The sequence below is a fragment of the Procambarus clarkii genome, chromosome 43, assembly GCF_040958095.1.
Source record: "Procambarus clarkii isolate CNS0578487 chromosome 43, FALCON_Pclarkii_2.0, whole genome shotgun sequence".
NCBI classification, from domain to species: Eukaryota; Metazoa; Arthropoda; class Malacostraca; order Decapoda; family Cambaridae; genus Procambarus; species Procambarus clarkii.
In genome coordinates, this window is record NC_091192.1 from 24,005,793 (window position 1) to 24,022,327 (window position 16,535).

The 16,535-nt window shown below is 39.5% G+C and overlaps 1 protein-coding gene across 1 annotated transcript; it reads right to left on the reverse strand.

Annotated features, from left to right (window-relative positions):
* Nucleotides 1-571: 571 nt before the first annotated feature.
* ATPsynO (ATP synthase subunit O, mitochondrial) lies at nt 572-15,324 on the reverse strand. Its single transcript, XM_045738806.2, has 6 exons — nt 15,212-15,324; nt 10,138-10,182; nt 9,710-9,820; nt 9,314-9,446; nt 7,718-7,830; nt 572-965 (listed from the first exon to the last, which is right to left on the reverse strand). Exons 1-6 carry the CDS (start codon nt 15,254-15,256, stop codon nt 765-767), a joined length of 648 nt encoding a protein of 215 aa, XP_045594762.1. The 5' UTR covers nt 15,257-15,324; the 3' UTR covers nt 572-764.
* Nucleotides 15,325-16,535: the final 1,211 nt, after the last annotated feature.

The following is a 16,535-nucleotide window of genomic DNA, read 5'->3' on the forward strand; positions in this document are numbered from 1 at the left end:
GCGTGGATCACTAACGCCTCTGAGCTTCAGTAGTAGTCAAGGGAAGTAAAAAATTCCAGTTCAGTTTGGCAGAAGGTTGCTGCTTCTGAAGGTTAGTAGCAGGATGAACATAAGAACAAAGGTAACTGCAGAAGGTCTATTGGCCCAACCTGCAAGCACCACAAGTCTGGCTGATCACACCAACTAGGTGGTCTGGTCAGACGGGGCTACGAGTGCTGTAACCCTCAGAACAATAACAAGATAACCACAAGGTAGGTGGCACTATTACTACAATGACCTAGGAACTCAATAGAATGAAATGTGGTCTCTCCCTACAATGGCATTGACTAAGACTCAAAACCTTGAAATCCAAGGTATGCTAATCACTATTCATAATATGGTTAAGTATCAAAAGAAAGTGCCAAGCTTGGTACTTTTTAGCACCACTCGTTTCATACAATATTCAAAATTAAAATGTTTATGAAAAATAAATATGGCAAGAAGAAATTCAATATAATGCATTTGCTATATTATCAAAGTTTTTATTCATAAATACAAGAATATTGTTGTAAAATGTTAAGTAAAGACTTCATTACATTAATATTTTAATTTACATATACATTCCTCAGTTCACTTTATATAAACTATGTTTAATAATGAAAACCACTAATTTAGTGGGAACATTCACAGAAGTTTAATAATGAATGATCTCTCTCCATTATAACCACACATACCACAACTTTTACAGGCTTGAGGATAACTATACATCTTTTATAAATACAAGTCTAGACAGCTTGACTGAGAAGTGAAGTAAACTTGTTGATCTTGGAAGCCATCGACATGTCTATGTACTTATCACCAATTGAAACCAACATGCCACCAATGATTGATGGATCAACCTTCAAATTCAGCTGAAGGCTCTGTCCTGGCTGCAGGAATGCTTTAAGTGATGACTCTAGTTCTTTCTTGGCAGCAGCATCCAAGGGCTGAAAATTAAAATGTATATAATACAGTATTTAAATAATTCTTGAAGTTTTCAACTTGGTTAATTCATATGACAGTATATGTAGATGATGGTGATTAACATTTGTATATACTGTACTGTATATATTGAATGTGTTGCACCTTTAGATTAGAATACTTTTGAAGCTTTATTTCTTCAAAAGTATAGAAATTATAGGCATGAAACCAGGAATTTGGGAATCCACATTGAAGACTGGACTTCTGATAAGGAATTGGAACATATGATGGGCATGCATTTAGCATGTTATGATTTAACACCTGTAAATTTTGGGTAACAATTCATGAAATGTAATACAACCACCATATTTTGTCTTAATTTTACCAAAGCTACAGAAAATCCACACAGAATAATTTACTTATTTTATTAACTGAATAACTGAATTATTAACAGACTGTGTGGGATGTATGTCTGTTAAGCTTTTCTAAGTCAATACCTTACCTTGAGAGATGATTTTGGGGCTTAGCGTTCATGCGGCACGGTCCTTGACCAGGCCTCCTTGACCTTCATTGGTTGGATATAATTTACCAGCCTATCTTGTTGTTTATTGTACTTGATCGTATTATGTATTAATGTTAGGTTGAACTTATATAAGTTTGCCATTGAGTATGTAGCATCTGTTATAACAATATCCCAAATTATTTCTTCATTATTTCTGAAGCTCAAATCAAGAGTATTATTATTTCCAGTTGCCTCTTATCTGTTGAGTGAACATAAATTTGTAACCAAGTCAAAAATTATCTATGACCCGAGTTTAGCTAATTCCAGCTAGATTCCCTGATACAATATTATTGTTTGTTATCCTGCATCATAAACTGGGTAGAGTGAAGTCTCCAAGGAAGATGGTACTGACACAAAATTTTTCAGATTAAGACTATTTTATTAACAATTATACCTTGAGGTTTGTAAATTATGGCGAGTGAAGTGGTTGGTGAAGCATAATTACAGGATAGGAGCTATGCTTGTAGTGTCCAGTCTTCCCAATACTGTACTCCGTCAAATAACGCTTTGCAACTACTGATAGTTTTGGCCTCCACCACCACCTCACTACTCTGTTTGTAAAAGAAAATTTTGATATTTTTTTTGGCCCCTTTTGTTTCCTTAGCTTGAATCTGTGTCCTCTTGTTCTTGAAGTTGCTGGTTTCAGGAATTCCTCTTTGTCAATTTGGTTGACTACTGTTATTATTTTGTAAGTGGTGATCATACCACCTCAATTTCTTGTATCTTCTAACTTTGGCATATTTAATGCCACTAGCCTCTCCTGGTAACTCTTATTTTTCAGTTCCAGAAGCCATTTTGTAGCATGCCTTTGCACCTTTTCCGGTTTATTGATGTACGTCTTGAGATATGGGCACCATACAACTGCTGCATATTCCAATTTTGGTCTCATAAATGTCATAAACAGTTTCTTTAGTATTTCACCATCCATGTAATTAATTAAAAGCAAGTCTGAAGTTGGAAAGTGTCACATATGCTCCTCGCACAGTTATAGTGATTGCAGTGTAGTATAGTTATAGTATAGCAGTTATAGTATAGCAGTTACGGTGATTACAGTAGTTAGTATAGCAGTTATGGTGATCACACTTAATATAGCGCTATAGCAGATATGATGATTGCAGTGGTTGGTATAGCATTACAGCAGTTATGGTAATTGCAGTGATTGGTATAGCAGTTATGGTGATTGCAGTGATTGGTATAGCAGTTATGGTGATCATAATGGTTGGTATAGTAGTTATGGTGATTGTAGTAGTTCTAGTGGTGGCAGCAGTGGTGGTTGTAAAATTTAAAAAATAATAAAAATAATAATGTAAAAAATGTATAAGTCTATAAGGGATAATGAACAGGCTAAAAGGTAAAGATAGACCAACATGAAAGGCTTTACTTGAATGGGGTACAAATTGTAACACTGTAAAAGTGTTTGGGTTAGTTTATTTAAAATATATATAGAATATGAGTCACAGACAGGGATTTGGAAAGGCGCCAGTTGTCTGCCTGAGATCTCACACCTCAAAGCGTTAATGACCTCAAGTGACCTGAGGTCAGATCATGAGAATTTCATCTTGCTTCCGCTAAGCTCTTAATTGTAGGCTGGTAGCCTTCAAACAAGCCGACGTTTAAGGAGTGGCTTGGTAGTGCCGGAGGCTATCTACTTGTGGGCGGAGTTAGCTACTAGGTTCCCCAATATAAACTCGGAGAGCTATCCAGAAAGGAGCATTAATCAAGAGAACAGCAGACGAGCAGAGCAGGGAGGCTGTCGGCCGGCAGGGCGGGAGTCTCTGTCAACTACAGACCCCCCCCCCCTCTCTATCCAGCTATAGGCAGAGACACTTGGTGAGTTGAGCAGTAAGGTGACTTGGTCGTGTTTACATATGTTGTGTGATGATCAGGGGCAGTCAAGTTGTAGGGTTCTCGAATTCTTGGATGATGACTCACTTTGCATATTAAACTGGAACATTTTAATTGAATTGCTAAATTATGATACTTCATGTGAAATATAATTATGAATTTATTATTTAAATTGTGTTTAACTTTGTTCCCTAGAGATTTTGAGTTGAGGTGAGAAAGCCTCTGTAGTTACTGGTTTCATGGTTTAGAATGAGTACATGATAAAGATGGGAACTACTAATAATGAACTCATGATAACATCTTTGGTGAATTTTGTGATACAGGCAAGTTCCATTCCTTGTCTTGTATGTAATGATCATGAATGGATGGTGGCAGCATTTCGTCTTCTACTATCTACTCTTCTACTACTACCTATCTATTCCTCTCCCTCCACCCCTCTCTAAACTCTCACTTTCAACTAATGACCCTCCTCGCCCCTCCCACCTCTCTCCCTCTCACCCCAAACCCTCACTAATTACTTCACTATTCATTTCTTTCCTTTCGTTTTCTCTTTTACGTTTGTGGCAATGATTCTGTATTCTAGAGTTCTCTCTAGAGTTTCGGGTAGCTGATCAAGTGACGGCGCCTTGTAGTCTTAGCACCTAGGTAGTCGAATACCTAGGTTACAAGGTGTTGAACGAGAGAGGCTGCCTTAGGAACTCTGGGAGTGCTCTAGAATAGTTAGCTAACTGGGGACGGGATAACGGACTAGAGAGAGCTGTTTCCCCCGGCCTCGTTAGTTAACTGGGGGGTGGAATAATGGACAAGATAGAGCCATTTCCACCACCCCCCGTTACAATGTTGGCAGCGGTGTTGAACAATGTTGTAGGTAGTTGGTGTTCTTTTAACATTGTTCAGTCCCACGTGTCTTTTTGCCGCTCAGGCGCTATCAGGGAGATCTTGACAGGTGTTTATTATTCGCGAGTTAGCGAACTTTTTTTCAGGCTAGGAGATAGTGATTCTCTAGTGTTGTGGTTTAGTGATTTTGTGAGTTTTGTGGTGTTCAGGGAATGTTCACCAGAACTTGCGTGTGTAGTGATTTATGTTAGTAATAATATTTGGCGATTTGGGAACTTAGCGGTGTTGGTAGTGCAGGTCAGCTGAGTGTGACAGGTGACCTCGCATGTCCCACGGGGACACCCAGCCACCGCTGGTCTCCAGGTCAGTGGGGAGTGGCAGGTGTAGTTCTTAAATAGATTTTAAGTAGTTTTTAGTGGTTCTGCTCAGATTATTGCGATCGACTGTTTTACTCCATTTGAACGCAATAACCCGAGGTGTACTGGTCTTGTACAGCATGCTAGGGGGAGCCTTAGTATGTCAGTAGACTTCACGTTGGGGACGCTCGACGTTAGATAGTCTGGTCACAGGGGTGGCAACAGTTTGGAGTTGTTGAACGGCGGAGATGCTAGGGAGACACTCTGGGTCACGTAGGTGGCTGTAGGTTAAGGGTGGGAGTAATGGTTAATTATGTACTTAAGATTAGGAACGGTACAGTTAAGTTTAGGCTAGTGTTTTGTCTATTAGTGTTGATTTTTTTTTTGTGACAAGTTAAAGGTAGTGATGACCTTATTCTCTCTTCTCTAACTTTCCTCTGTTACTGTCTTATGTTCCACCAAGTCAGTATCATTCAGAGTTAATTGGATTATTAAAAAAAAAAAAATTGAAGTGTAGTTGTTGCCAGGAGGAGAGCGTTATGATATAACTGTGTAACCCTATACAAACTACAGGGTCACACAACAGCATGGAACACGGGTATTGTCGCCTTTATGTTCAATTCACAGGTGGGAGCCAGAGGAGAGGCGCGACGCATATACAGAAGAGGGAGACGGCTGCTGTGTACCACACTCAGGGGCGTTTATCACCACCACCACGACCAGCCCACTACCTGGAGGTCATGGCTCCACCACCACCACCACCCCAGGGGACCCCAAGACGCAGCCCTCTCGGTCGGTCAACATTGGTCTACCCAGTGGACCCCAGGTCGTTCTGCAGACGACCCCAGACGACCCAGTAATGATGGAAGAGGAGCAACAACGACTCCAGTCTGTCCCACCAACATCGGTCTACCCAGGATGGACCCCAGGACGGACGGACCCCAATGGACCCCAGGTCGCTTGTCAAAGACCCATGGGAGGAGGAAGAGAGAAGAAAGAAGAAAGAAGAGAGAAGAAAGAAGAGAGAAGAAAGAAGAGAGAAGAAAGAAGAAGATAAGCCAAGCTGAGACACGATACCTAGTGTCCCTTGCTGGTGTCAGCATTATTGCATGGAGCGTAATTGCAAGACAGGATCGTTTGCCTTGACTGGCCGCCCCTCCTACAAGCATGTTGCTCTGTTGAGTGATTCTTCCTGTGTCATGCGGACTTGATGTGGCTGTCAGAAGTAGCTCTCTGAAGGAGGCGTGCTGGAGCAACAGGGAGGAAGAAGAGTAGGATGGGATTTCTACTGTTGGCAACTATATGAAGGTCTCGAAACTTGTAGTCCCTATAGCTGTGAAGAACCCCAATATACGTCTCTCATGGTGACTGACGTAGGGCCAATTACAGATCAGCTGGGACAACCGAATTCCACGGTCCTGTGCTCAGTTCAAGTAGTAACGGCTTTCGGGTTGACCAAGTGTTGTTGTGCGTTAACGACGGAGAAGCGACGGAGGCAGTTGTGTTGAAGAAATGTGGTACAGGATTATCTACAAGACCAAGCAGTGACGTCGCCCAGCCAGAGACAATGGACGTCTGTCTACATATTTCATTTTTTAGAGTAGGATGATGTATATTTGTTTAGCTAGGATGTATTTTTTTTTTCGTTAATAAAGTTGTTGCACACAGCTAGCTTGCTTTAGCAGTGTTGCAAAAACTTTATTTCGGGGAGAAGGGGAGATGTAACACTGTAAAAGTGTTTGGGTTAGTTTATTTAAAATATATATAGAATATGAGTCACAGACAGGGATTTGGAAAGGCGCCAGTTGTCTGCCTGAGATCTCACACCTCAAAGCGTTAATGACCTCAAGTGACCTGAGGTCAGATCATGAGAATTTCACCTTGCTTCCGCTAAGCTCTTAATTGTAGGCTGGTAGCCTTCAAACAAGCCGACGTTTAAGGAGTGGCTTGGTAGTGCCGGAGGCTATCTACTTGTGGGCGGAGTTAGCTACTAGGTTCCCCAATATAAACTCGGAGAGCTATCCAGAAAGGAGCATTAATCAAGAGAACAGCAGACGAGCAGAGCAGGGAGGCTGTCGGCCGGCAGGGCGGGAGTCTCTGTCAACTACAGACCCCCCCCCCCTCTCTATCCAGCTATAGGCAGAGACACTTGGTGAGTTGAGCAGTAAGGTGACTTGGTCGTGTTTACATATGTTGTGTGATGATCAGGGGCAGTCAAGTTGTAGGGTTCTCGAATTCTTGGATGATGACTCACTTTGCATATTAAACTGGAACATTTTAATTGAATTGCTAAATTATGATACTTCATGTGAAATATAATTATGAATTTATTATTTAAATTGTGTTTAACTTTGTTCCCTAGAGATTTTGAGTTGAGGTGAGAAAGCCTCTGTAGTTACTGGTTTCATGGTTTAGAATGAGTACATGATAAAGATGGGAACTACTAATAATGAACTCATGATAACATCTTTGGTGAATTTTGTGATACAGGCAAGTTCCATTCCTTGTCTTGTATGTAATGATCATGAATGGATGGTGGCAGCATTTCGTCTTCTACTATCTACTCTTCTACTACTACCTATCTATTCCTCTCCCTCCACCCCTCTCTAAACTCTCACTTTCAACTAATGACCCTCCTCGCCCCTCCCACCTCTCTCCCTCTCACCCCAAACCCTCACTAATTACTTCACTATTCATTTCTTTCCTTTCGTTTTCTCTTTTACGTTTGTGGCAATGATTCTGTATTCTAGAGTTCTCTCTAGAGTTTCGGGTAGCTGATCAAGTGACGGCGCCTTGTAGTCTTAGCACCTAGGTAGTCGAATACCTAGGTTACAAGGTGTTGAACGAGAGAGGCTGCCTTAGGAACTCTGGGAGTGCTCTAGAATAGTTAGCTAACTGGGGACGGGATAACGGACTAGAGAGAGCTGTTTCCCCCGGCCTCGTTAGTTAACTGGGGGGTGGAATAATGGACAAGATAGAGCCATTTCCACCACCCCCCGTTACAAAATCATCAGCAGTAGATGGATATAACAACAAGCAACCATAAGCATCATGAAGTGTCTTAAAATTTATTAAAAAATATGAAGTACCTTAGGGATTAGGTAGAGATAAGTACAGCTTCCAGATGCTGATTATCTTACAACACTTATACTCATAACAAAGCATCATTCAGACTAACCTTAGCAGTAGTGACTTCACACACTATTTCACCTCGAACTGCAGCCATGATGATTGCAAATGCATTAATGACGGCTTCTATATTGGACATACGCCCATTTTCTGCAAGCACACCTGTTAAAATAAGAAAGATTAAATACAAGGCAAATGTAAAGAAAATAGACAATAAGTGATTTAATAAAACACCTTTAGTACCACTGGTACAACATACAATAAAATACATACAAAAGCATTGTCGACTATATAAAATAAATTACAAGAACACAAATTTGGGGGAAAAAAAAAGTTCAAAATAGTACTAACAAAATTACTTGAATACTAACAGGCAAAATTATAAATAAGAAAAATATAATTAGAAAATCACTAACACTAAAGCTGTAGCCAGCCTCCTTGACTAAATGAAATATTCCACTTAACAGGAAGAAAACCCCTCACTCAGCAGGATTACCTATAAAGTGTACTCTACTTTATGGCTTTAACAATCTGGAAGTTCCTAAAGTTCTCCACACTTATTGAAACCCACAATCACCACAGCTAGTTAATGGTGCACTCAACCGAGCATAAAAACAGTAAATGGCCAGGTACAAACAGCCCTTTTATGATCTCCCTTAGCATCTTCAGGCTGAGCAGATGCTCTATGAGCCAGAGCCATTAAGGTTCATGCAGGATTCCTGTACCTCACAAGGCTTTAGTTGGCCTTCATCACTCATCTCTATAGTCATAGTGGCTTAGCACTTTCTCCTAATAATTACATTACCCCCTCCTCCACCCATAACGAAGATCTGTGCAAATGGGCGAGTCACGAAAATTTGGGGAAGGGAGACAGTAGTAAACTGAAGCCACCACAGAGGGGGGCCAACTTGCTATAAAAGTGTGAGCAATACTGTATACTGTATTACATTCAACACCCCTTGTAACTACTAATCAAATACCTATTCTAATTTATTTTTTTATATATATATGCTATTATGCATTTGTAATATCAATTTTTTTTAATTTTATTGCATATATAAAGGCCTCTTTTTCTTTTTATACATGAACAGTACTGTACTGTAATAAAATTGACAAATATTTCTTTACCAATTATGCTTATTGGCTGCATTTATAATGATAATATATCTTTAGTTACTTGGACCATATTTTCTTTCTATTAGAAAATTACTTTTTTTTGTGTATGGCATACCTGGAAATAGGTAATTCTCATACAAGAAATTTAATAAAACATGCAAATCAATTTTTTATTTTAGCAGCATAATGACCCAAGATGGGAAGGAAATAAGGCAGCATCTGAGAGGCTGCAATGAAAGTTAAATGGAACATCAATCACAAACCAGTCTTTTACCTCACATATGTAAAACCTAAACTCACTGAATAATTCACTATCACATCATATGCCACAAAGATGATTCAAAATCACTAACATCAACTTGAATTCTCATAAAGTCTTTTGTCACTTTTGGAAATAGATACACCATACCATAATTAACAAAACATTTTTTCATTTTGCTTCTCCTGTGCTTCACTCTCATTCCTCATGCTAGAACACAATTCAAAACTGTTCACTCTCTACAAATTAACAAACCAGAATTTGACTTACCAAACAGGTTTACTGTAAGTGGATTGGCACTCTTCTTAGCCAACACTGAATCAATGGCACTCTTCTTGAGCTCCTTGCTGAGAAGGGGATTTATAAGGAACTCCTTAAGCTGGGAATCTACCTTCAAAAGTTCCTGCAGAGCAATAGTAATAAAAGGAAGCAGATCTCCCAAAAAACAGAGTATTATTCAAGGTTACAATGTAAATTCTGGATGATATATTCAAATGTCAATAAACATAATGCACTGGCAAGGTTAGAGAGAGAGAGAAATCATAGCGAGAAATTCTGGGAAATTGTGTACAAGGACACAGACACAGTGATACTGTAATTTATTCCTCAGTTAAAGGCAAATTTACCAAGACTAAAAAATAAAGAGCTCTATTATTTTCAACTTACAGAAAATGTTTTCATATCCTTATCAACAGCATCTAGTGCCTTCTTTTTTGAGGCTGCCGAGTAGAGAGCAGTGGCATAACGACCCTCTAAGCCAAACACCTGTATTGGGGGCTGGAAAAAAAAGTAATTATATTTTGTGGTTCAGAATACAATCATTGACCAGCATTAAGAAAAATTGTACAAGAGAATTGGAAAGCAGGATGGAAGGGGCAAAAAGCAGGGTTGAGGGGGACAAAATGCAGGGTAGCAGCTGGGTCACTATGGAGAGGAAGCAGGACACCAGGGTAAAATGCAGAGTGGGGCAGAGAAAGCAAGTCTTATTGGAAAAGCAGAGTGGAAGGGGGGGGGGGAAAGACAGTGATGTGGGGGGGGGGGGGGGAAAAGCAAGGTTGAGGGAAAGAAAGGAGGGAGTAAACCAAAACACTAACCTGCACCAACTGCTTGGTTGCCCCCGAGGTGGAGAAGGACCTTGCCTGTGAAGAAGTTCCAATATTAGATTGTGTTTTATAATATTGGTTACACAAGCTTGCATATACATTTTATTAAAAATTTAGATACATTACCATTGAGCATGGCACTGTAGTATTTGAATACAAGATGATGTAACTCTGATCACATAACAGGATTTAAGACAGGGAAGTGATATTCATTTTAACCTTAATCCAAGTACAGTAGTTCATCACAGCCTAGATCTGTGTCAACATATTCATAATTCTTTGGTTAAGTTTGGTTAAGTTAGGGCATATTAACTAATAATCAAAATATTCCAAGCAGGACCATTTTTAAAGCTGCATTAAATAATATTATATAAACTTTCTGTACAGTACTTACTACAGTAGTTGCCACAAACCAATACGTTGTACTTTCAAAATTTGTTTACAGTGCCATATAACAAATGCCTTTTCATTTCACTTCTGGGACATGTGTAGAATTGGTTAGCAGTAGTCCTGCATAGTGTGCCTTGAACAAATTCCTTTTTTTGTTGTATTAAAACCTACATAATCCAACCCAACCTAACCTAGTACAGTAGAGTCTAATCCAGCCTGTAGTGTAGTCAGTTCACAACCACAAGGTCCCAGGTTAAATTCTAGCAGCAGAGGGCAGACATTTGGGCAAGTTTTCTTTCAGCTCGTGCTTCTGTTCATCTAACAGAGCAATATACCTTATATCTAACAGTAAATAGGCACCTGGGTGTTATACAACTGTTGTAGGTTACATTCTGGGGACGCTCGGAAGGTGGCCTTGGGAATTCTCAATACACTTAACAGATTTCCTATCTCCCAGACAATTTAAAAACCATATAATGTACAGTGGCACCTCGACATACGATTGCCCCTACTTACAATAATTTCGAGTTACGATGTAAATTTCATCGAAAAATGCGACTCGACATCCGATGGTGTCGTCGACTTCCGATATTTGTTGGTACACGTTCGGGTCGATCGAGCGCATGGTTCCCGGTCACGCAGCCGACCTGCCTCAGTTTACTACAGCTGCCCGCTTAGTGACGATCGCGCCTATAAGAAATTCCGCTTCTGTGGTGGTTTTTTGCATTTTGAACATTAAAGTAATTATTATATATCACGCCACGAGTCTCGGGAAAGTCAGTGGTAAGGCTCAACATATGAAAACCCATGTAAGGATGACCATAGAGCAAAAACAGAGTACAGAATGTCTCTTCCTCAATACTGTAATTAAGAAAATGTGTGCCGCATGGGAAGAATTGCAAACCTTTGCTGAAACGACCCACCCAAATCAAGCTGCAGTAGGTTGTTGCCTTAACCTATTCAATGACACTGTGATGCATCATTACAGACAAATGTTAAAACGAAGGGAAAAACAAATGTCTCTTGACAAATTTGTAGCGAGACAAGCACTGAACCACACCCAGGTCCTAGTGGTATCCAGGCAAAACGTAGGAGAGAGAGTACCCCAGAGTTGTTCCAAACAGTAACAACTCTCCTCCTCCCCCCTCATCACCATCTTCCATACGCATCAAGAGCCCTCCATAAAGGTAAGAGAAACTTTGGTACTGTATTGTAGTTAGAAAAAAACATTGTATTCAGTATAAAATGTATTTATATGTTAATATTTTGGAGGGTGGGGAATGGATTAATTCAATTCCCTTTATTTCTTATGGGAAAAATCGCTTCGACTTACAATCCATCTCTGGGAACGGATTAGCATCGTAAGTCGAGGCTCCATTGTACTGTAGTTTTAACAATTAGGAAATAAGCCAAGTTCAAAATGCCTGTACATGATTTGATTGTACTGGGCAGCTGGTTGACTAGCCACTGCCATTTTTCTCAACGTGAAATAAGAGTTTCACTAATACAGTACAGTACTTGCTAAAATATTTGGCATCCGTATAAGGAATGAAGGTAGTGAGTCAATTACATAAATCTCTGGTGTGTCCCAATTTGGACTACTGTATCCAAGCATGGAGACCTCATCTTCAGAAGGACAGCTGAAGGACAGCCAGTCAGCCGGTGGCGGCTGACTGGCTGTCCAGCATGCTGTCCAGTCAGCCGGTTGGACGCGTGATCCTGTGGTTCTGGGTTCGATTCCCGGCGCCGGCGAGAAACAATGGGCAGAGTTTCTTTCACCCTGATGCCCCTGTTACCTAGCAGTAAATAGGTACCTGGGAATTGGCCAGCTGTAACAGGCTGCTTCCTGGGGGGGGGGGGGGGGGAGGGGGTTTTGTGTGTGGTGTGGCGAGAGAGAAAAAAAATAGTACTGTAGTTAGTAACAGTTGATTGACAGTTGAGAGGCGGGCCAAAAGAGCAGAGCTCAACCCCCGCAAGCACAACTTGGTGAATATATAGCTGCTCTGGAAAAAGTGCAGCACGGGGCATCAAAAATCATTCCAGAGCCAAGTCAACTCACATATGAGGAATGGTTGAGGGCCACAGGGCTAACACTGCAAACCAGACATGACGGGGCAGATCTTATTGAAACTTAAAATACTGAACAATTTGGAGGATGTTGATCTGTAAAATTTTGTCAAAAGGGCAGATGTAACACAAAACAAGGAGCAACAGTTTCAAACTCAAGCCACAATGTAGGACTGAGAACAGGAGATGCTTCTTCACCCAAAGGGTTATAAACCCATGGAACTGTCTACCCGCTGAAGCTGTAACTGCCAAAACTCTGTTAACATTTATAGTACAGCCAAAAAAGATCATCAAGGCAAATGGGGGACCATCGACAAGCCACCGGCTTCCTGTCCTCATTGAGGCCATGGCTCATCGTGGCTCTCAGATAAACTAAACTTAGATATCACAACAATTTAACGTTTATATAAAATGGCCCAAAATAAGCACAAAATACTTATCTATAAAGAAAAAAAGGCAAAATGCTACATATAAGCCAATCCTGATCTTTATGTAGGGAGTGAATGTGTGGCGGTATTATATCAATTTTAATGCTAGGGTAAGGGATACTGTGGAAGATAAGTTATTTTGTTTGTAAACCAGGTTTGCCAGCGAAGAAAAAAGTAATTAAAACCTATTTTGAGCTAACTAAAATTAAATTAAAAATGTACAACCTAATCCAGACAAACCTAATCATATGTAGCTTCAAAAGCTGGGCAAATTATGGGAGCCCACTGTTAGGGTATGGTGTATGTAATTACCCAAGTGTTTCTACTGGATAAGAGTTATGCTCGTGGTGTCCCAACTTCCCAGTATACAGTATATTCTGTCACATGATCCTTTGAAACTACTGACAGTTTTGGTCTCCACCACCACCTCACTTAAATTGTTCCAGCTATCTACCACTATTTATAAAAGTGATTTTTCTAATTTTTTCAGCTGCTTTATTTATTTAGCTTAAATCTATAACCTCTTTTTTTTAATTTTCAGGTTTCAAGAATTCTTCTTTATCAATAGAAAGCACAAGTATAAAGAGTTATGACATACTGCATTTAGAACCGAGAACAATATGTACAGGCAGCACAAAACTTCTACTAGACAGTGTGACATTGTAATTGACAGAATTGAACTGGGATATCGATATCTATGGCAGGTGGCTGCAGGTAATGAATCCCCCTAATGGTGAACATTCCAACTATAAAGTACTGTATGTGAACAAGAGCTTGGACATACTCTCCAACACTATACTGTAGCTGTGATTGCCCTGTAATCAATGATTTCAGACCAAATGGTATGAGGTATACTTTGAACTCTCAAACTACTGTAAAGTCCTTCATACACTCATGAACACTGGAAGATATTCTTGTGCTTTTTCCAGATTTTGCTAGTGGAGGCTAACAGATTAGCCTGGTATTTCATGTTCTCTCCTAATTCCATGTATTACTAACCATCCCGTGAGATGGGGATATTAAATGAAGTTATAGCCAGCTTATGATCTGCACTATAATCTTTCATATAGAATAAGGTAGCAGCTTAATAAAATAAAAAAAATTTGATCCCATGCGTAGTTGTTCTTGCACGATACTATTATGATAGATGGAATTACTAGTGTGGATTTCACTTTGCCTCAGATCTACAAGGTTTTGTTGAAATACACCAAGAACTTCTGAGGCAAAGTGAAATTTAAACTAGTAATTCCATCTATCATCATACTATCATGCAAGAAAAGTCGCATACTTATGCATCATCCAATAAAATTGGCAGACTTCTAGGTGTTATGACTGCTCGGCTTAGACTCGGTTACAAGTATCTCTGGGAATTCTCATTATCTCCTGATGTAGACCTGACCAAATGTAAACTGTCAAAATTATTCACACACCCTCCGTCACTATGTGATGCAGTGCAAAAAAATACGTGAATTCAGAGACAATTCTATAATGAATGTTCTAAAGATGTGTAAATATTTCATTCAAAATTATCTGCTACCAGAAATTTTAGCCAAATATCCCCAGTTTGCTAACTGTTGGTAGTAACTAAGTGATTGTAACCTATCCACCGCTGCCCACTGGATGGGGGGCGGTGTGCAGGACAAACATATAAATTGTGACACTAGCTCTCCACATATGTCTAATTTAGAAACTATACAGTACTTGTGAGCGATCTCGAACCCAATGTTAATGACGATGTGTATTGAATTTTGTAACCAGCTCATCAAGACTATAACTTGCTTAGCTAAACGAATTATAGGGTTCAGTCCCTGAGCCCATTATGTGCCTCTGTAACCCTTTCCACTACCGCCCACAGGATGGGTATGGGGTGCATAATAAATGAACTAAACTATGTTACATTTAAGACTAGTTATTATCAAGAGGGCACCAAGTCGGGCACCTACGTAGGCTATATTATGGTAGGGATGACAGGTTATTTGGCGCATAATGGACCATCTTTTTGTGAACTGAATATTAAGTATAGGAGTCGACTGAGATGCACGGAACATGTCACCAACATTCACAGTACAGCAGGCTAAATTATACCCAGAGATCCTTGTATACACAATGGTAATCTAAGGTCAAAAATAGTGGAGGAATATACATATAGGAAGACATATATGGTAACAGAAGGCACTAACCAGGAGAGCGACCCGGGTTGTTGCAGCCATCATCTTACTAGGCATCAGCCGGCTCTCCTGGCTCCCTCTCCACCCACGGCTCGCATAAACCTCCTCTACTACTTCTAATAAAATATATTTTCTATATGATTTTCTTATAAATAAAATTGAATGATATCTATGCTCAATATGGTTTATTAGTCGAATAAAAGTTATTAGTATATAAATAAATAAGTAAAAATGATATAATATATAACTCAGATCGAAATATTAAATACTCCTTTTTTTATAAAGCGTTAAATGTTTTAAATAGTTGCATAAAGTGATTTTTATGAATATTTTCGAGATGTCGCTAGTTTAGAGGTGTGTGGCGAGGATGTAAATGTTCCGAATCTGACCCATATATCAATCAGGTCAACCCATGTGTTGCGTTTCCAAAAGGGTTGCCCATGTTAGAATCGGTGAACGCCCTAGTAATATTGTTGAAAACATCTAAATAACTTATTAAACCAAAGGTCTTTTTATGTCAGAAGAACGGCAGAAACTGGATTTATATATGAAAACTCTTTCAGGACAAAATTTAAAGTAAAACTAAAGATATTTGTAGTTGTATAAAAGTTGCATTTTTCATCGGTCGTAGAGCTGGAAATCCGCAATATTCATCTCAGAACAATGCTTATTTCACGCAGAATCGTTAATAAACGTAAGAGTTTTATACGTCTCAAGAAAGATAGAAACATAATCTTCATTTTAAATGCCTTACCATGGGCATATTTGTATTTAAAGCGAAGATACGTGTATTTTTATAATCGGCGAGCTCCGATCCCGCACAGATCGAGCAACGGAGTAACTCTCTCTCAGAACAATGCTTATTTCACGTAAATTCGTTAATAAACACAAATGTTTTACATGTCTGATGCAAGATAGAAATATAAGCTTCATTTTAACTACTTTACCATAGAAATATATAAAGTTCTAATGAAGATACATGTGTTTTAATAATCGCCGAGTTCCGACCCCGCACAAACTGATCGACAGAGAAACTCTCTCAGAACAATGCTTATTTCACATAAATTCGTTAATAAACACATATGTTTTATGTCTTAAGAAAGATAGAAATATAAGCTTCATTTTAAATACTTTACCATAGACATAAATAAAGCTCAAGTGAAGATACATACGTTTTTATAGTGGCATTCAGTAGCTTGTCGGTCATGGAGTGCAGAACTTAACATATCATATTTATTCATTACTAACGTATTGCCAGGAAGCTTTCTGAAGCTTGTGTAGCTTGTGGTAGCTTGTGGTAATTAGACGGACCCGTTTGTGCGGGGTCGGAACTCGG